General features: G+C 33.7%; 2 protein-coding genes across 5 annotated transcripts; both read left to right on the forward strand.

The window, feature by feature from the left end:
* Window positions 1–717: 717 nt before the first annotated feature.
* LOC141696869 (putative pre-mRNA-splicing factor ATP-dependent RNA helicase DEAH9) lies at window positions 718–17,268 on the forward strand. Of its 4 annotated transcripts, none has more exons than XR_012564520.1 (24): window positions 718–874; window positions 1,091–1,235; window positions 2,573–2,647; window positions 3,605–3,694; window positions 3,890–3,969; window positions 5,027–5,096; window positions 5,203–5,288; window positions 6,666–6,735; window positions 7,027–7,122; window positions 8,925–9,030; window positions 9,479–9,525; window positions 9,606–9,689; window positions 9,799–9,852; window positions 10,218–10,318; window positions 11,018–11,108; window positions 11,796–11,960; window positions 12,165–12,254; window positions 12,729–12,800; window positions 14,658–14,756; window positions 15,191–15,277; window positions 15,650–15,703; window positions 15,810–15,889; window positions 16,356–16,691; window positions 17,063–17,268. XR_012564520.1 is itself a non-coding variant. In XM_074500999.1 (23 exons), exons 1-23 carry the CDS (start codon window positions 771–773, stop codon window positions 16,501–16,503), a joined length of 2,094 nt encoding a protein of 697 aa, XP_074357100.1. In that variant the 5' UTR covers window positions 718–770; the 3' UTR covers window positions 16,504–16,886. The 4 variants fall into 4 exon arrangements, 1 of the variants encoding a protein (XP_074357100.1); XR_012564519.1 differs by having other exon boundaries at window positions 17,070–17,268; XR_012564521.1 differs by having other exon boundaries at window positions 16,451–16,691; window positions 17,070–17,268.
* A 968-nt stretch (window positions 17,269–18,236) lies between these two features.
* Window positions 18,237–22,770, forward strand: LOC141696870 (protein IQ-DOMAIN 9-like). Its single transcript, XM_074501001.1, has 6 exons — window positions 18,237–18,362; window positions 19,135–19,234; window positions 19,484–19,639; window positions 20,678–20,905; window positions 21,985–22,098; window positions 22,181–22,770. Exons 2-6 carry the CDS (start codon window positions 19,160–19,162, stop codon window positions 22,478–22,480), a joined length of 873 nt encoding a protein of 290 aa, XP_074357102.1. The 5' UTR covers window positions 18,237–18,362; window positions 19,135–19,159; the 3' UTR covers window positions 22,481–22,770.
* The last annotated feature ends 4,462 nt before the right edge of the window (window positions 22,771–27,232 follow it).

Below are 27,232 nucleotides of genomic sequence, written 5' to 3' on the forward strand. Positions count from 1 at the left end.
AAAAACAATTCTGCATCAGTCCCAAAATACAAGTGACATTTTAAGCGTGTATTTAAGGTTTATAAAAGTGGAATACTCTTTTTTAATTTTTTTCTCAAATTAAAATTTAATATCTATTATTTTATTCGGAAAAAAAATATTTTGTAAAACTATCATTTTTATTTATCTTAGTCACAGATACTTGTATTTTGAGAGGAAGAAGTTACAAATACACTTGTGAATCACTTAACTGACTTAACACATTTGTAAATTTTAAATTTTTAATGTATATAAAAATCAGACATGTAATATTTAAACATATTTTTAACACAAACCTTTTTTCACAGAATAAAATAAAAAATTTCCCTTTAATTAATTAGTTCAGGGATTGATTTTTCATTTAATTCCTAAAAGAAAAAAATAATTCATTAATTACTCGACTTTGTAATCAAAGTCCAGAGTCCAGACTAGTCAGAAAACTTCTACACTCGAGTCTCAAATAAAATAAAAGGCTTGACCTTGAACCCCTGAGCCTCCAATTTCAATGTGTTCGAATTGAATTTTTTTTTTTTTTGATATAATTGAGTTTGACTCGAAAATTTCAAAATTAATTATAGAGTTAGATAAATATTCTATTTGTAACATCTTCAGTCCTAAGGCACTGTTTTTTTTAAAATTTTTTATTAAGTTTTAAGGCCCACGGAGCCCATCTGCCCAATCCAAGGCTAAATCCAACAGAACACCACACTTGAAATACAAAATCATATTTTTTCTCCAGGGAGAAAAAAGAAATGTCACTGTTCTGGAAACCAGGAGCAGAGAAGCCTCAATTACTCGACGACGAAGAAGGCGGCGTGCTCTTCTTCTCCTCCGCCCTCTCCTCCTCCTCCTCCTCGTAACCCCCTCCTCCCTTTACTATTACTTTCGAACCCGTCAAATTTTATTTATTTATCGAGATTAAAAATAATATTAAATTATCGAGATTAAAAATACACCGTTTATTATAACTTAAATTATACACCAACTTATGGAGATTAAAAATATATTGTTTATTTATCATAACTTAAAATGTTATATTAATTTATCGAGATTAAATACATTGTTTGTGTAGTTATGGATACGCGAGCTTGGAGAAGCAAAGGCAGAGGCTGCCGGTGTACAAGTATCGGAATTCGATACTTTATTTGGTGGAGACGCATTCGACTTCGATTGTTGTAGGTGAAACTGGGAGTGGTAAAACTACGCAGATTCCGCAGGTTAGGGTTTAAGTATATGTTTGTTGATTTGAGTGGAAATTGTTGTAATTGTGTAATTTGTGGAATGTGTGGTTTGGAATTGTCGTTAATGTTGATTTTATTCGGAAAGTTGTGGATGGTTGAGTTTTGGAAAATGTAGTTAGATTATTGAATAAGGTTAGGGTTTAATTTCTATGTTTGTTGAATTTGGTTAGAGATTGTTGTAAATATATTAATTTGCGGAATGTGTGGTTTGGAATTGTCGTTAATGTGGATTATATGCTGATGGTTGAATTTTGGAAAATTTAGTTAGGGAATTGGCTTAGTTTAGGGTTTAATTTGTATGTTTGTTGATTTATTTAGAGATTGTTGTAATTATATTAATTTGTGGATGTGTGGTTTGGAATTGTCGTTAATGCGGATGTTATGCGGAAATTTGGGGATAGTTGAATTTTGGAAAATTTAGTTAGCTAATTGGCTTAGTTTAGGGTTTAATTTGTAAGTTTGTTGATTTGGTTAGAGATTGTTGTAATAAAATTATGTTGCTGAATTTGTGGTTTGAAAATGTAGAATTATGTTAAAATCTGAGGATGGCTGATTTATAGAAAATGTAGATAGGTTATTGGTTTTGTAATAGCAATTTTTTTGTATCGAATTTATGTTGTTGGAAATGTGAAGTTTGGACGTAAGTCGTAACTCGTCTGTCCCTAACTTAAACTTTAGACTGCCAATAATTTTGGCCATATATATTGTAGATTCAATATTTTGACTAGCTCAAATTGTTTGGCTCAAACTCAGTCGCTTCAAGCTGGATAATATATTTATATATACTTTACTTGGTTGGGCTTGGTTTCTGTAAAGTGGTTTGAGAATGAGACATAAACTTTTGAGTAGCTCACCAGCTGCCACAGGTTGAATTCAACAAAATTTCTAGGGTCGATAAATTTTTTAGCTCGAATAGGCTTGAAAGGAAACAACTCTAACGTGACAATTAGAATTTCGAATCGACTTGAGTTATAGCCCTATCAGCCTTACTCATAGGAGCCATTTTTTTAATTGAAGAGTGGAATTGTGTATTACAGTACGTGCCGATATTTGTAGAGATCTTTTGGATTGAAGAGTGAATTACAAAGGAGGCTATCTTTGGGGCCAACATTATTTAAACTTTGTGTCCAATTTACGATTTTGGGAGAATTTGGGGTAGTAGGGTACTAGGGTTCAAACTCGTGGCATCCGAGCTCGGACACTATGTTAAGATATCAACACTCCTTAGGCCTTAAAACATTGGGAGTTGAACTTGATTGGATTATTTATTTATTTAATTATAAAGCTTATATTACAGTTTTGTTGATTCGCAGTATCTTAAAGAAGCAGGATGGGCTGATGGAGGCAGAGTTATTGCTTGTACTCAACCAAGAAGACTTGCTGTCCAGGTAGTTTACTTTTTTTGCTTTTCTAGTGAAAATGGTGAATTTTTTTTAATTGTAATTAGATTAAGGTATTTATCTTAACTTATTTTGAATTTTCAGTTTGACTTGACTTCAATTAATAAATCCTCAATTCATACTTATAGTTTTTTTGTTCAGTTTAGTAACTTCTAAGCTATATGTTATTCTATTATTTAGTTTAACCATTCAAAATTTATCAACTCATAAGTGAAAAAGTTTGCTTTTACTTATATGTGAAAAGCACATTTTAAAAATTAATTTGGTGTTTTTAAAATGAAGAAGTTCTATAAATCCTATACATATATTAGCAATTATAGGTTTTTGTGATTGAGCGAAAGACACTCCATGTATAGTCATCAAAGTCAATTTCAGTAATGAACAAAGAGAAGTGGTAGTGATGATCTTATGGAACAAAAGTTGGAATCAAATTAAAAAAATGAGATTTAAGGTTCAGGGTTATATTGTTAAAGTTGTAGAAAATTGCAACAGTTCATTTATATTGGGCAGTGCATGGTGGAAATTAGACTTTTTATGTGATACTGGAGAAGTGAAGGCAGGTATAGCTAACTTCAAATCCCGTGGTATCAGAAAACAAGGATCTGTTTTTGGTATTTTACTTTAAACCCCATGGTATTTAAAGATCTATATAAAACCAAATCAAAATTTGTGTAAATGATTGTATTGCTATTTGCTAAGAATTTGAGATACTAAATGAGTTCATGTCATCTCTATAAAGTTTACTTTAAAATTTAGACATCCTTTTTTATAAATTCTTTAAAACTGGTGAATTCTTTTTATTTATTACAAATTATTGTGTAAGATAACAAGATAGTTTATCTGATTGTAATGTTGTCTTTAAAGTTCCAGTTGCTGTATGTGGTTTCTGTTTGTGCTTGGTCACTGGTATTGTGGAGTCCTTACTATTGAGTGTTTGGTATTTAGGCAGTTGCTTCAAGGGTGGCTGAAGAGATGGGAGTCAAGCTTGGAGACGAAGTTGGCTACACCATTCGATTTGAAGATCTAACTAATTCAGTGAGACTTCCTATTTTTTTAATATAACACCATCGTACTCATGTTGCCGCAATGCTTCTTGCATGTCTTTCAGATAATTAATATGTTTTTAGGAAATCTGTATTTGATATTTTGTCATGTCAATCAGATACAAAGTTTTTTTCGATAATAGAATTTAGGTGCCTATAATTGTCTGGATATTTTTTGGAAGTTCAGGAACTAACTAGGATCAAATTTCTTACTGATGGAGTATTACTGCGGGAAATGATGACTGATCCACTGTTGAGCAAGTATAGGTAATGTTTATTGTACAAGTGGCCTGCCAAAATATAACGCTGCCTTTTTTTGATTCTCATCATTGAAGTATATTTAATCTAGCACAAAGTCCACACATCTTACTTATTTGAAGCAGTATTTGTTTTAATTGATATATGAAGTTACTTGTATAAGGTGTGAAACAAGAGAACTTGTAAAAAGTTATAGACTGGTGGTTGTATATCTTGATGTGTCCTTTGTAGAGAGTAAAGAGATAATTAAGAATCAAAGTTATATTGCTTTGCCCGTTGTTTTGTGATTCTTTGAATTGTTTATACTAATAGAGGAATAATACTTCTCCTTTTTACATTGGTTAATAAGATTCTGTAAAGGTTTCTTTATTTGAACATCCCAGTTCCCAACTTGTTGCAGTCAGTAACGAAGTGTACAAGAATTCTGACATTCTATTATTAACTTTTATGACTGCCTAAAAGTTATATAACTATCATGAATGCCTAAATTTGATTGATCAGACGCTTTTGAATTGTTAAAAGTTACTGATGGATGCCTATTTATTGATGTATCTATGTCAGAGATACCTTATATTTGCCAAACAGTTTGCATTTTAATGCGCTTCGTGAGTTGCACTTCAAAATTTGATTTTGCACTTTTAAAGAATATATGTGCATTAGACAACACCGCTTCAATCTTCCTATACACTACAACACTGACAAAATTTTGGGTGGTGAAATATCCATGGAATCAAATATATGTAGAATTTTAATTGAAGAGCTTATTATGGGTCACATGTATATGTAATTAAAAAATTGTTGTGTTGCTATTACTTAATGCCATCGTAGTAATTGATGCACTCTTGAAGTTGGCAATCTAATTATCGGAATATGTCAAATTGTGTTCAAAAGTTAAAAACAAGTTAGAAATGCGCTGTATGCTTTTTCTAGTTCGTCCATGACAACACTTCCTATATTTTGTAATTGTTTAGCCTTTTTTCAACTATTTTAGTGTGATTGTTTGAAAATGCTATTTTGAGTTACATATTTATGAATTTAAATTTACACCGGTATCATTACTTTTCAGTGTTATAATGGTAGATGAAGCTCATGAAAGGTCCATTTCAACAGACATCTTACTTGGTCTCCTTAAAAAGGTGTGTGGTTGACAAAATTCAAGCATAATAGTGACTTTCCTTTTTTCTGAGATGAGTTTTTGTCATTTTACCTTGTGCCATCTTCTAAGAACTTTAATGAATACAGATCCAGCGGCGGCGTCCTGAGCTGCGTCTAATTATCGCTTCAGCTACAATTGAAGCAAAATCGATGGCTGCGTTTTTTGACACAAGGTTCTCTATCTTTCATTTTTGAAAAATAAATTACATTCTTCATTTTCTTTATTGTGTTCCGGTACCTTATGTAACATCTCATCTTCCTTACAAGTTACAATCATGGAAAAGAAGTTCATTTTGTTGTTACGATGCCTCTTTAAATTTTGGTTGGCAGTAGAGCTGACATATGTGATTATGCTTCATATACAGCAACTATTGTTTTTAAATTAGCGATGTTAGAGCAAGTCCAATGCATAGCTAAATTTAGTCTTATAGCTATAATGTAGGACTAAAATCATAAAACTCAACTCCAATGCATAGCTATACACTGATGGATTAATGCATAAATGGATACTTGGTCTTATATTTGAGACCAAGAACGATTATAGCCATCATTGTCACATCATCAAATAACTAATAATGGAGTGCAAAGAGGTCCACTTTAAATTAAAGTGAATGAGTTGGACAAAATGTTAGCTAAATATGGAATTATTTGGTTGTAAAATACAACTAGCATTGGAGTGCAAGTGCAATTTTAGCACCAAAAACCACTTTTTGGTGCCATATTATAGCAATGGCTATAGCCATTTAACATTAGCAATGAAGGGCTGAAGCTAACTGCTATTGCTTTACATGGATGGAAAAATTGCTTCTTACCGAACGAACCTTGTGTTTGCTATTTGAATATATCAAATCCACATACCGCAAATAAAGCATACATCAAAACATTCTATTGCCTAACTGCCATTGCTTTACATGAATGGAAAAATTGCTTCTTACTGCACAAAGCTTGTGTTTGCTATTTGAATATATCAAATCCACACACTGTAAATAAAGAATACATCAATATTCAATACATTCTATTGCCTAATGCTAACAATGAAATGACATGGTCTGTATTCTCAATTTTGACTTGTAATTATTAGATGCAAGACAAAATAACCAAAGTTGCCTTCTAATTTCATGGATGGTTGTGTTTTAGAATAAGGAACAAAAACTGGGAGAAAATCGGAAGGAATTAAACTTTTAAAAAATTTGATTACCACATTCATCTTGGGCTCTCAAGAGGGAATTATAGCCATGCAAATAATTATCCTATTGCATGCCGGATAGAATTGAGACTTGTTCTAGTAACTACTAAAATTAACAAGTCATAAAAATGTCAAGTGCAAAAACTAGAAAAGAATGTTTGTTGAACTAGCTGCCAGTTACCTTAATAATCCTTTTGTTCATCGAAGTTATACCAAAGTGGGAGGGCTGATAGTGCGTAAGCCATTGCCCAGTATTAGCTCATGTTGTAATCGGTTATTTCTTGAAACCTACTTTTTCTGCTTGATTGCTGTTGTGGACCTGATTTGTTATGAGCCTAAATAATGATTTTATTTTGAATGCTAGCAAAAAGCGCCGAGGAAGCGACGATAAGCAGCATGGACCTAAGACAGAGCCGGCCATTCTTTCAGTTGAGGTATTTTTAACTTTCTTGCCAGTATGTTTATGAGAATATAATGTTTTTTATGCGACATTTAGTATAGAATCTCTGTCCTTAGTTTATCTCCCTCTGTCCGAGAAGCATGTCATGATTAAACATTGAAAGCACATTATCTCAACTTTAAGCTTTTGATCGTTCTACTTGGGGATTCTTTCACACTCATAAAAATTCTTTCTGCCCTTTGGGAATAATATTTGGCAACTTCAGCCTTCTTTTGGAAATTAATAGATAAATAGTCAGTCCTTAACCATTGGCCTTAACTTTCAGGGTAGAGGATTCAATGTACAAGTTTTTTATGCTGAAGAACCTGTTCCTGATTATCTTCGGGCTGCTGTTTCGACTGTAATGTCTATTCATTATCAGGTATTATATGTATATATGTTAAAGAAGGCTGAAATGATTTTTAGAGATTCTGGACTTGTCTGATAGTGTTTAATATTGTTAGTTTTTAACCCTTTCGAGACTGGGGGCTTGATATTGCCTTGGAGCTTTTCCCTGTGTAACTAGTTATTGTCTCATTCTTATAAACGTCACAACTATATGTTGTCTGCTAATTTCTTTTTGCTATTGCATATTTCTCTTTCAAGTTATTAATGACTTTGTTACCTGGATTCAGCTCGAAGTGTCTGACATGGATAGACTTGCCTATTCTAATAATATTTTACGTGTTTTTGGCCTAATTACGTGTAGTGTTGAGGGTCCCCCTCGGGTACTCGAGGCAAAGGACGAGTCTGGGTAACAAAGATTATTGATTTCTTACATAGTTGCATATATGAATGTCAGGAAATAAGAATAGAAGATTATAAGTGTGGCAGTATGATCTAGTATTAGTAAGTGCAGTATGATCTCTTGCATCTCTAGCCTTAATTCTCTGTTCCTTGTTTTGTTGTTCTACACTATCAAATATTTGGAAAACACAAAAACATAAAAAAAAAAAGTAGAAAATTACATTGTTAAGGCATGAAAAATTGGTATTAGCGCTGCTGTTTTCGATCACCTACTGCTTCATCTGTGTTGTGCACTCAATTCCGAGTGGAACAAGCCTAGGAACTCAGTAATCATAGCTGTCAATTCAGAGATCTGCTCTAAACAGCTCAGGTGTACTGCTTAAGCTTCTCTGTTAGGTCTGTCGATTTACTGTTGTTATTAGCTAGTTTTGGAGTTGTTCTAGTGGATTTGTGCTCGTTTTAGTACTTCTAGTTGAATCAATTGAGTTTACCGGAGAAAAGTCGAATCTATACTCTGTGCTAGTGTGCAAACTGTTGAATTGGTGTTGAGAAGGTTGACTATTGGTAGTTGAGATTGTACCAGTAATCAACCTTCTCAACACCAATTCAACAGTTTACACACTAGAGCATAGTATCGAAACGACTTTTCTCCAATAAACTCAACTGAATTCAACTAACAGTACTAAAATGAGCACATATCCACTAGATTAACTTCAAAACTAGCTAATTACAACAATAAATCAACAGACCTAACAGAGAAGCTTAAGAACAGTACACCTGAGCTGTTTAGAGCAGATCTCTGAAATTGACAGTCGTGATTATGAGTTCGTAGGCTCGTTCCACTCGGAATTGAGTGCACAACACAGATGAAGCAGTAGATGTTCGAAAATAGCGGCTCTGTTACCAATTTGTCATGCCTTGACAATGTAATTTTTAATGTTTTTCTGTATATTTGAGAGTGTAGAACAGCAAAACAAGTAAAGGAAAAGAGAATTATGGCTAGAAATGCAAGAGATCAGAAATAGAGAGTGAGAACAATTAGAGAGAGAAAATAACAGAATTCTGGTGAGAGACGTGGTGGAAAAGATATTCCATTTTCTGAATTGTAGTTCAAACATACCTGAATTACAAAGCTATTACTATATTGATACTAGTCCACACTTAAACAGCCAGTACAAAGACCATACTACCCTTAATAATACTAGATCATACTGCCACACTTAGACTCTTCAATTCTTATTTCCTGACAATGAATCAGTTAATATATTATGAGTGATCAGATACTTATAGTTGTTCTCCTTTCGTGAGTAAATACTAGTTATTTTGTACCAAAAGTCTTTCAATATTTACTTAGATGAAAGCAATCTACATTTTGGAATGGATAACTGCCAGAAAATGACTCCTTTGGCGTCCCTGTGTTTTAATGATTTTATGTAGGAGCCACCAGGGGATATTCTTGTATTCCTTACTGGCCAAGATGATATTGATGCAGCTGTAGAACTGCTCACAGAAGAATCTCAAAATAATGGAAAGCCCTCTGGTGGTATGTTTGATGATCAATATTTTATACATATGAACATTCATTACCAGTAAAATTAGTGTAGTTTAGTTGCTGGAATTCAGAAGAGGTGATTTAGCTTAGTTCTTTTAATATATTGAAAAAGCTTGTACCATGTGTATCTATATATGCTTTAGAGGGCAGTATATATCTTTCTAGGTCTTTCTAATGGAGTGTAGAGATGCAGTAACTGCTTGTGATTTAAAATTTTTAGTAAAATTTAATGTTTTACATGATCTAAATTATTAATAGTGAGGTGGCTGTGGTATGTCTTAATGTCATTCTCTGCTGTTATGTTATAATATTTTGATATCATTCTTCTCTCTCTCCCTTTATGTCTTTAATAGTGTTTCTAAACATTTTTGCATCAACCTGTGATTCAAGAGTACATTTAAAGTTCTTGCTTGACATCATTTCTGGCCAACACTTGCAGGATTGACTATATTGCCTCTGTATTCTGGACTTTCACGTGCAGACCAGGTTACTTATATATTTTGTCATGCAGATAGATGGCTATAGATGCAGTAAACTAAGAGTTTCCCTTTCCTATATTTCTATAGGACCTTGTGTTTTCTCCCACGCCTAGAGGTAAAAGAAAGGTGGTGATATCAACAAATATTGCAGAAACATCATTAACCTTGGAGGTATTAGCTCCACTTTCTGAAAGGGAAGTGTTAGATAAATTTCAGCTGCTGTCCATTGGCAATGCCAAATCTTATGTAGATTAACACTTTATTTTATCCATTTATGCAGGGTGTTGTATATGTTGTTGATAGTGGGTTTTCAAAACAGCGCTTCTATAACCCGGTATGTTATATTTCCTTTATATTGTGCATTCCTCACACTGTCTTGATGTGTAATTTACTTTTCTTGTGCTCATTGTGTTGAATTTTTTAGTCTGTTTACCTAATTCATATTATAATCTTAAAATCATGTATTCAGATATTCTTAGTTTTCCTAGGCAGAATAATTCAATTTGTGTCAGTGTCGAAAAGATGCTACATGGCCATTAAGAGTTCAAATGTAGTATATTGCATTTTGGGCAGTAGGTTTCTTTTGGTTACAAATTTGCTTAGAGTAATCTCCAGTTTCTGGTTGTGATATATGAAATTATATTTAAATATGCAGCATTGTCTTTGATTTTTAACATAACTCTGATTACAACTTTGCAGATTACAGATGTTGAAAATTTGATAGTAGCACCAATATCAAAAGCATCAGCTAGGCAAAGAGCTGGAAGGGCAGGAAGAGTACGTCCTGGAAAATGTTATAGGTGCTGAACTGAAAAGTTCTTGCATTTTATTGACAACAGTTTCTTTTTAGAAGTTGTGCCTATTATTATGATCTATCCTAATTATCAAGAAGATTTAAAGGTTTAGGTGTGATACTGGTGTCCAAATTCTGCCTGCTGTGTGCACAGTTTGAAGTAAATTAGATCGTGAAAAACAGGGTGTGATATGAGTTGATAATATTCATAGATTGATGGGTGAATATCTTCCATAGCATCTCTCCTGGTTTGAACTAGGGTGTTGCCTGTGTAGGCCGAGTCTTGAATAATTTATCCCTTTATATCATCCAACTAGACTTGATGAATAAAATACTAGTCGGTAGGTGTTTATTATATGTAATTTCGGCTTTGATTGATCATTCTAGGTTTTAAGAGCTCGATAACTCATGATTTTGATATTACGCTTTCATATGTATATGCTTGTCTTTATCTTTCTACTTTTTGAGCTTATCTCTGGCACTGGATATCTCTGTTGTTTTTTATTGCAATTATGTCCAAGTTCCACCTCTTTGGTGTTTTTGTTATTGAAAATGGATGGTAGAATTTAATTATAATTCATCTTCAGCATTCTACTCAAATGCCACTGCATGAGTTCTTGTTCGTAAATTTATTAAGTTTTTTTTTTAATTTTGCTGGAGAGCAATACTTTGTTGAATAATATTAATTTGAGCTTTATGATATTAGGCTCTACACAGAGGAGTATTACGTCAATGAATTGTCTACAGAGGGGATTCCAGAGATTCAGAGAACAAGTCTTGTTTCCTCTGTGATTCAGGTGTGTACTCTATTACGTTCTTGAATGTGGAAGCTGTAAGAATTTGCTTGCATTCCAGTTATAATTTGTATGCAATATGCCTGTAAGCGTATTATGTTTAAATTATGTGTTCTATCATTCTTTGAACAATATCCACTCACATGTTTGACTTTTGAGTATCATTTGCTTATGGAAGGGGTTGTGGAAGGGAGTGTCTTCTGTTTCATCAGTGTATCTAGATACTTACAAGTTACAAATATCAATAATGTTACCTTATAAACAATAGGGTGATGTCTTGAAATTTCAATCTAAATTACGCTTGAAATTGGAGTAATCCTGTACTGTTTTACATTAATGCATGGAAGCTACTGATATATTGTAAAACCACTATTTTGTTTTGGTCAAATAAGTAAGATAGAAATAAGGTTCCAACCCATGCTCAAAGTTGTCGGAACTGTATCTTCTGACGTACTCCTTGCCTGTGTCACCTCATGTTGCATAATAATTAATTCTTCTATGCCTGTATTAAAAATCACCTCATGTTAAGTGCAATATAGTGTTTCTTTTCATAATTTTAATTTTCCTTTCCTGTATAAACATCTAAGATTCTTGCGTGGAATGTTAAACTTAATTCATCAATAATCTCTCTTTGCAAATACTTCTTGGAACGGGGGATCCTTAGAATTCACTATATTGTATTCATCTCAGTTAAAAGCGTTGGGCATAGATAATATCCTAGGCTTCGATTGGCCTGCATCACCGTCGCCTGAAGCTATGATCAGAGCACTTGAGGTGCTGTATTCTCTTGGTGTAATTGATGATGATGCCAAACTTACTTCACCAGCTGGTTTCCAAATTGCTGAAATTCCATTAGTATGTCGCAGTATATCTTTCTTTTAAAAAATTGAATAATTTTATCTTTCTTCCTGAGCACACAAACATGAGATGCCTGGTATAATTTCAGCACTTCTGTCTGTTATCCAAGTGCATAGACAAACCACCTACCTAGCCATATATTAAACAGAATGTATACTGATTTCATGATTTCTATTACTCAGAATATTCAACTTTATGTAGGAACCAATGATCTCAAAAATGATCTTAGCTTCAGATGAGCTTGGATGTTCCGAGGAGATCTTAACAATTGCTTCTGTTCTTTCCATACAGGTAGACTCTCAGTCTCCCCTATATCATAATCTTTTTGGAATTCTTCATATTTGATCTAGCTGTTTGCATAACTGTTAAGTAACCAGTTGCACTAAAACCTTAAGGGTGGTAGAGGAAGGCCCGAACAAGATCTTATACTCTTTAACACTCCCCCTCAATCGTAGCGAAAAGTATCGTACGATTGAGGGGGAGTGTTAAAGAGTATAAGATCCTGTTCGGGCCTTCCTCTACCACCTTAAGGTTTTAGATGAGTTAGTTACTTAACAATAACATAGAAATATGAACATCTTGAGTTGAATGATACAATTATTGTATGATACCTGACAAGTTACAATTTAAGAGTTCTCTAATCAATTGTATACATATAGTCTACACTGCATCTTCAGAATTCTGCAAATATTTGAGATGCTTAAGATATTGTGAATAGTCTAGTAAAGCTCATGTTTTTAAAAAAAAAAAAAAAATCTGTTGCAGTCTATCTGGGCATCGTCCAGGGGATCACAGAAAGAGCTAGATGAAGCAAAGATGAGATTTGCTGCTGCCGAGGTTTCATCTCAACTCATGTTTAATTTATATAGAGCTTCAGCTGGTTTAGCAGCTGTTAAATTTTAGAAGAGCTTATATGTTTACGCAATTGATGTACTTAATAAAGTTGAAACATTTATGTTGTATATTTTTTAGAGTTCTTAATTATAATTTATTAATAGAAAATTTAAACTTTTGCATGATATTTGTGTGAGATGAAAGTTCGACCAAGACCTTGACCACAATCCACATTATCATATTACCTGATATCTAGTTTGTCTCCTGCCTTTGGGATACCAGCTCAATCCTAAACACTGGTTGGAAGTGGTTGCAAAGGAACTGAAGTATTTGAAAATTTAAACTGTTTGCATGACTTGTGTAATCAGCAATGCCAGCAAGAAAATTTTGTTGTGCCTTCTTACTATACAAAGTCGATCTTTATAACTATTTGACATCGTAGAATCAAAAGATGAAAACCTAATACTGGGTATTAACATACTATATTTATGCACAGACCTATTCTTCGAAAACAGACTGATGCTATTATTGAGTTGACAAGCATCTGTGTGGGACAGAAAATATTGAAAATTCACATCAAACACAATGTGCCATATTTAACAAAAAAACGATTTGTGTTGCGCCTTAAGAGTTTAAAAAAACAAAAGGAATGTCCATCATCCATCTGTAAGTGTAAGTAAGTGTTCTTTATTGTGAAGTGAGAAAATTAGTGTTGACACTTTGTGTTCTGTACAATACCAGTCCCTGTTCACAAATATCATGTCTTAGCTTTCAAGTGATTAGATCATTGATATATATGACCTAGTAAAGTTTCTTTTTCTTTCTTAGGTTTTAATTATGAATTACGTTTCTGAAGGTCCATCTTGTTCCATTTGCATTTTTTTGGCGGTCAAACTTGTACTAGTAACTTAAGCATATATGGGTATATTGAAAATATGCTTCTCCTACCAAATGTTTACTTCTTATAGCAGTTCTTGATTTTCTAAAAGTTGGAAACTCCGTTTAAATGGAATTAATGGAATAGTAACTGTACTGAAAAGCAGTAGTAAGCTAAATGTCTTCCTTATTTACTTGGTAAGCGCAATAACCTGTACAATAATAGGGAATACATACAGCGGCCAAATTTCTATATTGATTCTTCTTTATTAGATACTCCCTCCGTCCCAATTTATCCGTCATGTTTGACTTTTTGTGGTCAAATTGACTCAACTTTGACCGTAAATTAAATATCAATCTTTCATTATTTTGAAAAACCGAAGAATACGTATTAAAGTAGATTATGTGTACTTTCTAATGATATAATTTTTATAATTTTTTTCGATTATATACTATATGAAATTTTCAGTCAAAAATTGGTCAATTTGACCGCAAAAAGTCAAACAAGACAGATAAATTGGGACGGAGGGAGTATTATCTTTCATTAGTTTGGATCTCGTGATAATACATAATTAGAATTTAGTTTACCTATAGAGTTATAATCGTGCTCAAATCTTGGCCTAGTAACTTTAGTTGATTAGAGTCTGTATCGTATATTTCAGCACAATATCTGTGCTGATCTCTTCTGCGGTCCAAGCCTATCTTATGTTCACCCTCTCTTGAAAATGAAGTTTTTTCTCTGTTGTTATCATCTACTTTAAATCATTATTGTACATCCGATAGTTCGCATGCAGTAAATTTGGCCTTTTCTATTATATATCTGTCTATACTTCGGTCCTTTAGGTTGTTGCTTCTTCACCCAACCATACATCACTGCCTCCCTTCATCTATTTATACCTTCAAGGTGTATTATCATATTCTGACTAGTACTAGATATAAATTTTTTAAATACAAAGCTCTTGTTTTGTACTTTGCAATGTGCAGGGTGATCATGTGACCTTCCTAAATGTCTACAAAGGATTTCTTAAGTGTAATAAATCTCCAACGTGGTGTCATAAGAACTTTGTGAACTATCAAGCAATGGTGAGTGTCTTCCTAAATGGCTATTCTCTGATTGATCTTTGTGTGGGGAGATATGAAACATTTTATGTGATACACATCTGCCAAAATATATGTATTTGAAATTTGTCACTATTTATAAACATAAAAAAGCAACTGATATAAATAGGGTTATGCTCTAATGAGAATGAGGCTAAAATGAGAACCGTGAGAACCAAATGAATCACCAAAATAAATTTTAAACAGTTTACTAAATTTTCAGAATGATGTATAAAAATTTGGTGAGTTATGTATATAAATTTGATTATCTGTGTGGTTTCTCACGGTTCTTATTTTAAGTTTAGTTCTCATTTGAGCACCTGCCATATATATATAACTCTCTCTCTCTCTCTCTCTCTATATATATATATATATATATTATGGAATAAGAATTTTAATTGATTTTTTATTTTTTGCAGAAAAAAGTGATTGAAGTCCGAGGGCAACTCAGAAGAACAGCACAAAGGATTGGCATAAACTTGAAATCTTGTGATGGTGATACACAGGTAAGCTAACTTTGGTTTCACCTTTGTCAATGTGAACTGATCCTGACATGTTCCAGTATTGCTGGATCTGTAATGCACCTCAATTCTCATTGATAACTAGGCTGCAAAAATTGCTATGCAGTATTGTTAGTCACTGTAGTCCTCTATAATGAACAATGAATATCTAGTACTAGACTTGAAATTTAAATGCACACTAATCACTTATTGTACACAAATGTTTCACTATGAGATTTGTGTTACAGTTACTAATTTCACTGCAAGAGAAAGAAGAATAATATGAAGAAGGTGACATGCATGAGCATTAGTTTCTATTGCTTTTTGAAAGAGACAATAGTTGATTTTTTTACCTAATGATCTAAACAAATATTGCAGGTGGTGAGAAAGGCAGTAACTGCTGGATATTTCGCCAACGCTTGTCGTTTAGAAGTATGGGCATTTAATGTGCAAAAGAATGTTCCTTCTATATGTGCATTTGAAAAATATAAGTTTCACTCGAAAACAACTCACTAAAGTTTCTCATACTTCTCTACAGGCCTTTAGCCATTCTGGAATGTACAAGACACTTAGAGGTTCTCAAGAAGTTTATATTCACCCATCATCTATCTTATTTAGGTTAGCAGTTGGCATGGATATCTAATTTCCTTTAAACATTTATGTGAACTAGACCTGCAATAAATTTTAACATCTCGCATTAACATCGTTATTCACCAACTGGCAAAGAAAACATGTTAGAAACTGTAGCACTATCAGTATCTTCAAACTCCCCCTACTGTAAATTCAAAGTCCTGCTTTTTGGCCATCCTCATCTTTTCTGAGCTTTTGAGCTTGGTCCCTGGCAATAGGTAGTGGACTATGATTTACTCTAAACACTTTCTGCAAATAGAATAATTTAAAATAATATTGGATCCAAGTCTAGTGCAAACCTTAAATTAATAAAGATCATTAAAGCAAATTAGCTGACCAGGTCTCTCAGCCCCACATGCATGCAGCCATGCACACACTTTTTGTTTACTTTGGAACATGTATCTCAATATTTCTCGTGAATATGGATGTCTAACTATAGTTTGTTGAAGGGCAGAGTTAATCCTAAGTGGATTATATTTCATTCACTAGTCTCGACTGATAGGCAGTACATGCGCAATGTCATTACTATCGATCCTTCTTGGCTGACAGAGGCTGCTCCACACTTTTACCAACATCGACAGCCAGATTCCTTCCATCAATGAAATCTCCTTGAAATTTGAAGTCCTGTCGGATATTGGCCAAGAACCCAGCGCAATTGTCTTGGTCCTAAATCGAAAAAAACAGAAAACTTTCAGTATTGTGCAGATTACAAGCTCCCGGGCAGGCCCTGACTACCTCTATATTGGAAACTTTTTGCTGATTGTTTGTGGAAGCCCGTCAAAATACTGAGGTACTCTACAAGAGAATGTGTTTTGCTAATTGTTTTTTTGTTCAAGGCCTGGTTGGAAAGCATATTTTGACAATACTGTGTATGCAATCCCTTCAGTAGTAATTCAATATGTACATAGATTTCAAAGTTGTTTTTCTCATAAATGGATTAAAAATTTCAAGATCTCTTGTACTTTATTTAATATTTTTGTCGATACCTTAGCATGTCGTCCTACACCTCCACTTTTAAAACAGAGAGGTGATTCTCTACCATCACTAGATAGGATTTAAAGTGTATATCTCTACCACACAAATGTACAACTAAAATTTCAGTGTTATATCTTGTTCCAACTTAGATGTCTGCATATATATTTTCCTAATAATTTTCTCTAGTTGACAGTTGTGCAGATTGAAAATGACTTGGGATCAAGAATGAGATGCAACAGCTGCTGCTAGTTGGAAAGATGTGTACATCTTCCCAGCCAATGTGTGGATATTAAATCAAATGACATATCTATAGTAAATGATATTTAGTAATCAGTATGTTGTAGTCATCTATAATTAACAAGTATTTATGTTTAAAGTTGGAATTACATTTCTCCCCCTTTTTTTTTACTTTTTCAATATCACTTTTCTACTTACAGTAGAACCAACAGAAGGTAATTTTTGTTTTTGGATGGTCAATTACAAATTACTCTACCAAGGCTTAAACCCTCGATCTCTTGTTATCTGGGAAAGTCAGGGAAGCGGGGTTTTTTTGTGTATGATACTAGGGTTAAGAAGTTAGTGTTGACAACCAGTGCAATTTTCAAGAAGAAAACCCCATACAGATCAGAAGAATTGTGGTGGTGGTGTTGAGTGAAACCTGGTCTTGATAGTATAATTTGGCTTTTAAGATGTCAGGCTGGATTAAAATTGCACTTGCAGTTTAGTTCTCACTACTCATATAAGACATTTTCTTGCTTTATCGCCCTTTTGACAAATACGATTAGGACAGCAAAATTGGCCATTTTCTGGATATATGACGTCATTGTAAGGTAAAAATAATATAATTTTGTAAACAAATTATTCATAATAATATTGGCAAAAAAACACGTGGGACTTTGCATGTCACAGCTTACCAACCAATAATTCTTATTTACAAAGTTATTATAACCTTATAATCTAATCAAGCCGAATCTCAGTAATCAATATATTGAAGTTAAACAGGTCATTACCAACAGTGCTTAATCAAACCATTGTTTAATAAAACAATATTTATATGTAACAATTTCATATGTGGGGCTGCCGAAAGCTAGCCCTTGTCACATTATTGTCATTGTTTGTTCTTCAATCACTATAGTTCATCCTCTCATTGCTTAAATCAAAAAACAAATCTTTGATAATGAGTTGGAAGATATATGCTTCTACTAAGGGAGAGGAAATCAAAGTTTAATATTTTTATTATTATTATTCTAAAACTTTCCAATCATTTTAAAAGAAGGATAAATGTTCAATTAAAGAAGGAATACATGGGCTGGGCCATGGTTAGTGATACTGCACAGTCACACCTACCTCTATAGTTGAGTATTTCTTCTATTCTACTCTTTGCTTCCTCTGCCACCACCATTTTCTTTCTGTTTTCTTCTTCTTCAAATTTTGAACTTGCTCATTTCAGGGTCCCTGCAAAACCCAAGTCAAGAAATTTCCTCTGGTATGCTCTGTGCTTGAATCTTGATACAAATTATATCTTTTTATGCTGCATACTTGATCACTGCTTGTTTTGCTGGTTTAATATATGTATTGCATATGTTGTTCAGTTATTTATGTTTTGTTGGTTTATTGCAAAGGTTTGTTCTTGATATTGAGATTTGAGAATATGTAAAATTGAATTTAGCATATAGTTTGGCTACTGTTTTGTTGCATGTACACAAATGCTTAGTCTATTTAGTTTTATTTGATAATTTTGAGAATTATTTGGTTAAAGTGCTGTTTTGTGGATATTTCCTGCATTTTCTTTCTTTATTAAGCCATTCCATGCACTCATGAATAATGTATTTTTGTAAAGATGCTTTGATGGTGTAAGCAATTGATACCAACAGCTTGAATGTTGGATATATCTTGATCTTATTCCCCGTGAATAAATTTTAAAAGTCGAAAGCATCTTATATTCAGAAGAGCTCTTTTAACTCTTGTCAATGTAGCATGTAAGTCATTAGAGAACTTTTATAGTGATTAAACTTTTGATGATGAAATTAAAGAGCTAAACACCGCTTTACGTGTAATACTGAACGTTATTTATCTAAACATGCCGAAATAGAAATGTATTTCGTAGTTCAGTTAATTTTGATAGTTCAGCATATAATGCTTTCTCTTGGGAGAATATTTACTGTATATTGATCTTCTTTTTTTTTGCTAATTGCTGTATATTGAACTTCAATTACTGCAAAAAGTGAGTCTTCGCCTTTCATTATTTATTAGGGCAGCTACAAGAGAAATTTGATATTGATAATGAGATCTGGAGATTGGCTCAAAAAATTAATCGGCCTAAAGAAACTGAAGAACAGAAAGCCAAAATATCTTAAGGTATTCATCCTTTAGAGTTTGCTCTGTAGAATAATTGTGATATTTACATTGTCTACAGATTTCTTTTTCCGGTTGGGTTTGGAGGTGGAAGTGGTTTTAGTCGTCCATAATTTTTAATGAGAAACTAAAACTTGTTTGTTCCCTGTTTAAGGATTGTTTTAACGTCATTGTTAGGCGCAGGTATAAAGAAATATTGAGCTTATTTACTGAAATTATTTCAACTGGATATTTTCTTCCGCTAAACCACAGGGATCTTCAGCGCCTCAAAATGCAAATGGCTTAAACAAAAATTATGATCAGACGAATTCCACCAATATTTCACATCATGTTTCTAATGGGAATCCTGGGATTCCAACTGAGGATCTAGCAGCTACAAGGATTCAAAGTGCATTTCGAGCGCACAGGGTATGTCTATGCAAGTAATACTGCATACTGAGTAGTGATATTGAATATTCAGTATGCTATTACATTATAAAAAAATTTCATAATATGACTTTAACCTATGCATCCATTACATGAAAACAAGCCACATCTTTTCTTATCAATTATCTATTGGCAGATAGTGCAATACTAATATGAGAAAATATTGTTACACAGGTATACTTGAGCATAGTTGTTTTTATAATTTGATTATTATATTGTTACAAATGTACTTTTTCTCAATTTTTCATGCTGAATGTATTAGAAAGATGTTTGATATCTTCAGAGAATTGCTTTGAGATACAAATATGAATAAATAAATATTTTTTCAGTCAGCACCTTCTGATCAAGACCTATTATGAAGTTATGTGAGGAATGTATTTGTATGATGATTACAGATCAGACACATCCAAGTACCCCAACCAAATAAATTGTTAAAATTGTTTTTAAGTAATAAATTGGACAAGTAATTTTTTTGTCTCTCCACTTCGATAGCCAGTTGCAATCACATGACAGACATAAATGCATTTTTTTGTGGGAGGCATCCAGTTGCAATAACATCAATTTATATTCCTATTAGTGCGTGATTTAGAAACATTGGTGTCCTTGGCTTTTTGGAATTTGAAAAAATACATCCTGTTTTCTCACATTCTGCTTGCTGAGTGAGGAGCTTTATAGTATATTCCTGATAAAGGATTGGAATCCATAGTTGGTCCTTGTGTAACTGTATGATTTCTTAATTGACCCTTTAGCTGTTTTTGATTTCGGTTTATAGCTAAACTATCTTAAATGACATTGTGTCAATTCTGTTATCAAGCATTTGTAATTCTTAATAGTGCAAATGTACAAAAAAGGATTATGGTTTTTGTATGAACCAGATAGGGCCAAAATATGTATGGCAGCTTTTGAACAAATATTGTATACAACTCCATAGAAAATGAAATAACAATCAGAAATTTAATTGTTCAGGGGACATTGTGATTTAGGTTGTATTATTATTCTTATTAATATCTCATAACTCAGGCAAGAAAAACTCGGCACCAGTTAAAAGGAACTGTTAAACTACGAGCGGTGACTCTAGGTTCTTCTTCCAAAAAGCAAGCTTCAGTAACACTAAAATACCTCCACACGTGGAGCAGATTGCAAACTGAAATTAGAACTCGCAGGGTTAGTATGACAGTGGAAGCCAGAATCAAACAAAGGAAGCTAGATAATCAGTTAAAACTTGAGACAAAGCTTCATGAGCTAGAGGTAAAAGTTTCTAATGCATGCAAGTAGTCTATCACTCAGACACTCACTACTCAGTACTCACATATACATTGTGTGTAGATAAGCATATTTAATTAACATAATCTTTTTAGGTATTCTTCTCATAAATACTTTACTAATTCATGTCTAAACATCTATGACACTATTCACTTGTGTTTGCCGCATAGTACAAGCACAAACATCTGAAGAATGAACCTGACCTTTAGACCTAGGGCCAGCAGCCCAGAAGTCATTTATTATGGGTTACACTGAGATATCATATATGTATGTAGTTAATAGTATCATCTGTTTTTTTCCGGTGCAACACAAACTGCCAAATTTATAAATTTGATTAGTTTGAGCTATTCGAGGATAAACTTGTTCAGTTGTGATTTTCTCTGGTTCAGTTATTCCAAATATTAAATTCAGCAGTTCTCAATGGTTTAATAAGTCTGGGAGGGGTATTAAGACCTCAGACTTCCCATGCCTGTCATTCCGGACTGGGATGGGAATTGTGATAGACCCACTAGATTGAACTGCAGTTCACAACTATAGTTTGATGCTAAGATGTTCACTGGATACACAGCTAGCATACCAATATTTTTTTAAAAAAAAGTTTATATATAGGGCATTATTTGTGGATAAGAATGTTCTATAGCTTCATGGTAGCTTACAGGCTACATAACAACAATTTTTACTTAGTTCATAAACTATTTGTGGAGAAGAATGTTTTACAGCTGCATGCTATTGTTTACAGGCTACAGAAGACTAAGGCGGCATAGTTAATGCAGTTTCACAAACTCAAAACCTACCCAATACATACTTTGTTAAATTGAAAAAGATTAATACATATTAATCTTGTGCTATGCTCTTTATAATCGCAAAGATAAGAACATGAAGTCCATTTGTGCCTCCTATTAAATCTATATATGCTAACCTACAAGTTTTATATGATTTTAAATCATTGATTTGAAACCTTACAACACCTGCACTACAAATGTTATGTTCTTGTTACAATGCTGAATTAATTACTCTAATTATTATTATAATTGCACACATACACATGGACTGGGTGCTTGCAGGTGGAATGGAGCAATGGTACTGAAACTATGGAGGAAGTTCTTGCAAGGATTCATCTACGTGAAGAAGCAGCAGTGAAGCGAGAACGAGCTATGGCATATGCTTTTTCTCATCAGGTATATGGTGTGATAGGATTAGAATTTCGTCAATTATTTTTTATTAATTCTACCTTAGTTTTGAAGTTCCCTCATTTTGTAGTGGAGGGCGAGTTCAAACCCTGCTCTGGGTAATTATGAACTTGGTAAAGCTATCTGGGGTTGGAGCTGGATGGAACGATGGGTTGCTGCTCGACCATGGGAAAGCAGAGCCCTTGTACAATCAAGTCCAAATAAAGCGACGAGTAGTAAGAAAGTAAGTAATGCTGCTAAAAATATGAAATCACCAACAATGAAATTGAACAACTCAGTTAAATCCAATTCACCAAGTGGGAAAGTAATTGCAAAGCCCCGGAAGTTGTCTTGTGGGGAAGCTGAACAAGAGGCGAACACTAAGGAATAAAAAAATCTTTGTAGCAAGATGATTACACGTGGAATAAAGAATGTCTTATTTTAAAGAAAATATATTATCGGCCAGTGATATTGTTGAGAAGTAATCCATTTCCACTGTGTGCATATGAAGCGGTGTGCAGGTTCCCTTTCAAGCTTTTGCATATTTTGGACAAATAATTTATTAATTATTTGCAATGTATATATCCAAAGTATATCTTTTTGCGGTGATTTTTTCACTTGTATAAAATTTGTTTGAACTCTTGCGTATGCTATAATATATTCTTGTAGTCTTCTTGTCAACCAAGTGTAGTGTTCTAAATTATATTAGAAACACAATCTTGTTATGCAGATTGCAGACTGCATACAACATGTATTAGCATTTCACACTTTCTTTTCAATTTTTGCTAATTTACATTTTACATTTTTAAACGACTAACACAGATTTTAGCATAGATGTTTAGCCTTTGGTAAATTGTGTAATTATCTTTGTCTTTTGTAGGGAAGAAAACTCCTCAGCTCCTTGTATCCCAGGTACTAATGTATATAGTTTGAATCCAACAATCTAGTTATAATCTGTTGTGGACCCTAAAGCATGTTATTTACTGAAATTTCGGAACTGTAAATATTTACTTTTTTCATACCTTAAACTACTTGTTTCAGAGTTGGCCCTCCCTCCCCCAATTTAAGAAAATTTTGTACCCCTGGGAGTCAATTATGCAAGAGTACGATTTTCGTATTACATTTATTATACTGACCGCGTAATTTTTTCTCAATTAATCAAAGCAGATGTATCTGGGACTTTAGATCCATGTTAACCGAAATAATTTTTTGGCCTGAAGTATCAGGATGTAACTTACTTTAGGGTCCATAAATCATATTAGCCAATGTCTTGCTCTGATCAATCCTTATACATGCATCATCAACTTACAGCATGAATATGTGAACTGCTTTATATATTAACAGTGTGTGGACAGTGCAGTTCACACATGTTTAGATTCTATGACTAGTAGTGGAGTGGAAGTTTAGTATGATTAAATTTGCTTTTGAATCATCATAATATAATCTTAGAAACACAGACACTGAGACATTGATTCTTTAGGCTCTCTAATCTTTCATAAAAATCTAGAAAAGGAAGTGCAGATGATTAGTGTTTAAAAGTAGCATAGGTGGTACCTAGGATAGTCCAATGTTTCTGACAAATAGTTCAAGGTGGGTACAATAATTGACTTTGCTGTCTTTCACTTTCTTCTGTTCTTAGTAATCTAGATTCTGGTTCTCCCACATGGGTATCTTGATACAGGATTTAAAAGAGTACTATAAACTGACCAGTGTTCACATTTACCATGAACGACAGCAATAACTGCTTTTACTATAGATTACAGGGTTGTCAATGTCTGGTAGGACCAACTTGAATCCGACTCGATTACATTGATCTCGATATGACCCAAAAATGATCCGTTTATTTAAAATTGTATATTTTTAAACTTTTAGAGTTCTTATATCCTCAAATTCCCGTAAGTTTTAGAACGACATGTTGTCACGATCGGGTATTTATAATTGCCAACCCGGTTACTAAACTACAGCTCTACAAGCATGCCATATTGCTATTACAGGTTGAAACTGATCAAGGAAACCTTTAAGGCTTTAACACACCATGTTGCCATAAGACAGACACAGGCACACACACCAAAGAGTAACATTCTGAACTGATGATCACTTATAGTTAACTGTCGTCGTAGATGACCAACTTCTCAGGAACCGTGATGAAGTGTTGTGAGAAATCACAACTGTATATTAAATCTTATACATTAAGGGGCATTTGGATTGTGGCAGGGAATCAGAATCGGGAGTGGGAATGAAGGGTATGAGAATGGGAATGATATGGAATCCTAAGGGCTGGGGAGGGTATGATTTACCCACCTTGAGGGAATGAGGTTCACATCCCATGTATCAAATTACTAATCCAAACACTAATTCATGGGATTGAGGTTCCGATTCCCGTTAACTGGACTCATTAACCATGAACCAAGCACCCCCTAACACTCCTTAAGCATATGCCATTAAAGCTCTAATAGCATCTTAGATGACCGATTCCTGCAGAACCATGAAACCACTAAAAGGATCCTTTACATTAATGATATGTAATAAAAAACAATCAGTGGAACAAAAAAATAAACTTGTGACTGAGGGCACCTAGGTATAATTTTGCCTAAATTTTTTTGCTTAAAACTGATTAAAGTTTTAAACTCGTAGTTATAATTATGTGAATAGTAATTACGGTGATTTGTTGCATGATAGTTTGATAGTTTTAGATAAAAAGTTACAGTTGACAAAATATGATACTAAATATGAGAAATTCAATCATAAGAGACCAAATTTGCAGCAAGAATATCATAAAAAAAGACCCTAGAAGACTGAGGACTTATTCTTGGTTTCGATAATCTTGAAAGTGCAAGAAGGCGTTTGTAGCTGAAGAACTTATAGGGATTGGCTTAGTTGTCTCCCCTTGGCTTCTTACTACCACAGAATTTGACAGTTCATTGTAAACTAATCCGGTTCTTGTCACCGATGATGTGTTAAGTAAAGGCATCCAGTCATAATCTGTTCTCGAGAGAGAATTGTTTGCTGAAGGTATGAAACTGGACGGAATGGATTCCCTCTGAAAACACATTTCACTTTTTTCAAGAAATGGTTCCGAATGCCTCTCTATTGAATCAGGTACCGGTAGTTTAGATATAGAATTCTTGGGGGTCACCTTCTGGAACCAACGTGGATTGAGTGATGTGTCAAAGCTAATAGGAGTTGAGCTTGATGGTATGCTGTTATCATGTCTGGCTAAAGAATAAGGGCTTAAATTCTGTTGTAGAATGGTTGGATCATCTTGAAAAGATTGGAGCGAAAGACAAAACTCTTGGTTTTGATTTCTTATTCTTGGACCAATACCATTTTGGTAATTAGGGAAAGCAACAGAAGTTGATGGAGTCGAACCACAAAGCAGTGAAATAAAGCCATGGTTACTGTCAGGATTGACAGTAAAATGATGCTGATCACTCCGATTAATGCTAAATTCAGGATTCAGAAACTTACTTTGTAGCTGCAATTGCTGAGGAGTTTGATTCGGGATAATTTCTTCAATTTCTTTCTCCACATAATAAGGCAGCTGTTGGAGTGGTAAATCTTTACCAAGAGCACTAATGGCAGCTTCGGCTTCCTTCATTAACCAATCAATAGCATTACTTGCCCGATCAAAGCCTAGTCGATCTTGCACATCGTAGAACTCAATTGCAGTGTTTGCAGATAGTCGAACTCTCCTGTCCCTTAAACCCTTTGAAGTAGGTACCTTGCAGTGTCGATCTTTACTACCTGTCAAGCGAGGAATGTAGCTTTCTTGATTTCCTTTAGTTCTCTTAAAACACACATTTGACAGTACTTCATCTTCGTATTCATCAAAACCATGCACTCTCTCCCTAAATCTTGTGCATCCAATGTGATTTTGATCAGATTTCATGTAACCTTCTTTATCTATTACTGCCTTCCCATGTAACCTTCTTTGTTGTGCTGGCTCAAAATAAATTTCTTTCGCTTTCCCTTCAAGATATTGACGGTTGTTTTCGTCGTCTGATAGTTGACGTTGATGGTTGGAATGAACTACATTTGAAGTTTTAGCTTTCTGCTTTAGAATGCTGATACTTTTAGTATTCATTTCTAGATTTGGTTATTGTTTTCAGAATGGTGGCCTTGGAATTCTTGAACTATATTTTAGGCAATGTTGGTGTTTGGATGCTTTGGGTAGAGTTTAAGAGTGTTAAAATAGTGTTTGGTTTATCCCAATATCATCATGAACATGATCTATCTAATATTATAATTATTTTCCTTTATTATTTCAATTTTTACCTTAAAGAAGAGGTCAACTTCCATTCAACTTAAACAGAAATAAAAATGAACCAAATACCATATAAATGATTAAACATGTATCAAAATTTGTAATTTGTTATGCTCCTGTATTGTGTTATAAGTTTAAATAAAATTCAAATGTGTATTGTCACCATTCTTAATTGTTCAATTTTCTTCGTTTTTCTTGATCCATAAGTGTATTTTCCGGACACCCCAACTGGTACCACCTTAAACCCAACACGTGACATGTAAATCGGACTTACTGAGCGGCGAGACCGGTGAGCCTTCAACTTTTCTTCGTTTCCTCATTTGCATAAACATGTAATAACTACAATTACCTTTATACTTGTTTGTATATTTTGTTTTGAATATACTAATTTACTACTAATTTATATTTAGCATTACATTGTAATGTTGTGGTTCTTTAATGGCACCTGTATAGTTTGCAGCTAAACTTATCTTCACAAGTGAAAATATAATGTCTAAAATGATTAATATTTAGGAACGGAGGGAGTATTATTGTACAACCGAAAAGCTTAGGAAATAAGTCTGTTATAGTTAGCAATCTGCTATGGAGATAAATTAGTTAGAGGAAAATAAAGTGGAAATATAAATGTAAAATAGAGCATCCATGTGATCACGTACCCGAAGCTTGAATAGCAGCACACACAAATGGGTCCATGATCTGTGGTTGGCCCAAAGAACTAGGACAGATGCATGCGTCCATGTGCATGTATAAGGAAGGTTCTTTTTCTTCTGTGCCTGTTTTTCTCATCACTTTGTTTATCATGATTGCATAGTGTTGTTTCCATGTCCTCCTCTGGGATCTTCTGTGCATATCTGTTGATGATAGTAGAGTTGCTTGATA

Source organism: Apium graveolens, chromosome 11 (assembly GCF_009905375.1).
Source record: "Apium graveolens cultivar Ventura chromosome 11, ASM990537v1, whole genome shotgun sequence".
Lineage (NCBI taxonomy): Eukaryota > Viridiplantae > Streptophyta > Magnoliopsida > Apiales > Apiaceae > Apium > Apium graveolens.

Excerpts from the sequence above, each read along its gene's own strand:
- LOC141696869 (XM_074500999.1), top strand. The coding sequence starts at position 771 with ATGTCACTGTTCTGGAAACCAGGAGCAGAGAAGCCTCAATTACTCGAC. Across the intron at positions 11,109-11,795 it reads TTGTTTCCTCTGTGATTCAG|TTAAAAGCGTTGGGCATAGA; the intron begins GTGTGTACTCTA and ends TATTCATCTCAG. Across the intron at positions 15,890-16,355 it reads CCATCATCTATCTTATTTAG|AGTTAATCCTAAGTGGATTA; the intron begins GTTAGCAGTTGG and ends GTTGAAGGGCAG.
- LOC141696870 (XM_074501001.1), top strand. The coding sequence starts at position 19,160 with ATGAGATCTGGAGATTGGCTCAAAAAATTAATCGGCCTAAAGAAACTG. Across the intron at positions 19,235-19,483 it reads GAAAGCCAAAATATCTTAAG|GGATCTTCAGCGCCTCAAAA; the intron begins GTATTCATCCTT and ends GCTAAACCACAG. Across the intron at positions 22,099-22,180 it reads CATATGCTTTTTCTCATCAG|TGGAGGGCGAGTTCAAACCC; the intron begins GTATATGGTGTG and ends CTCATTTTGTAG.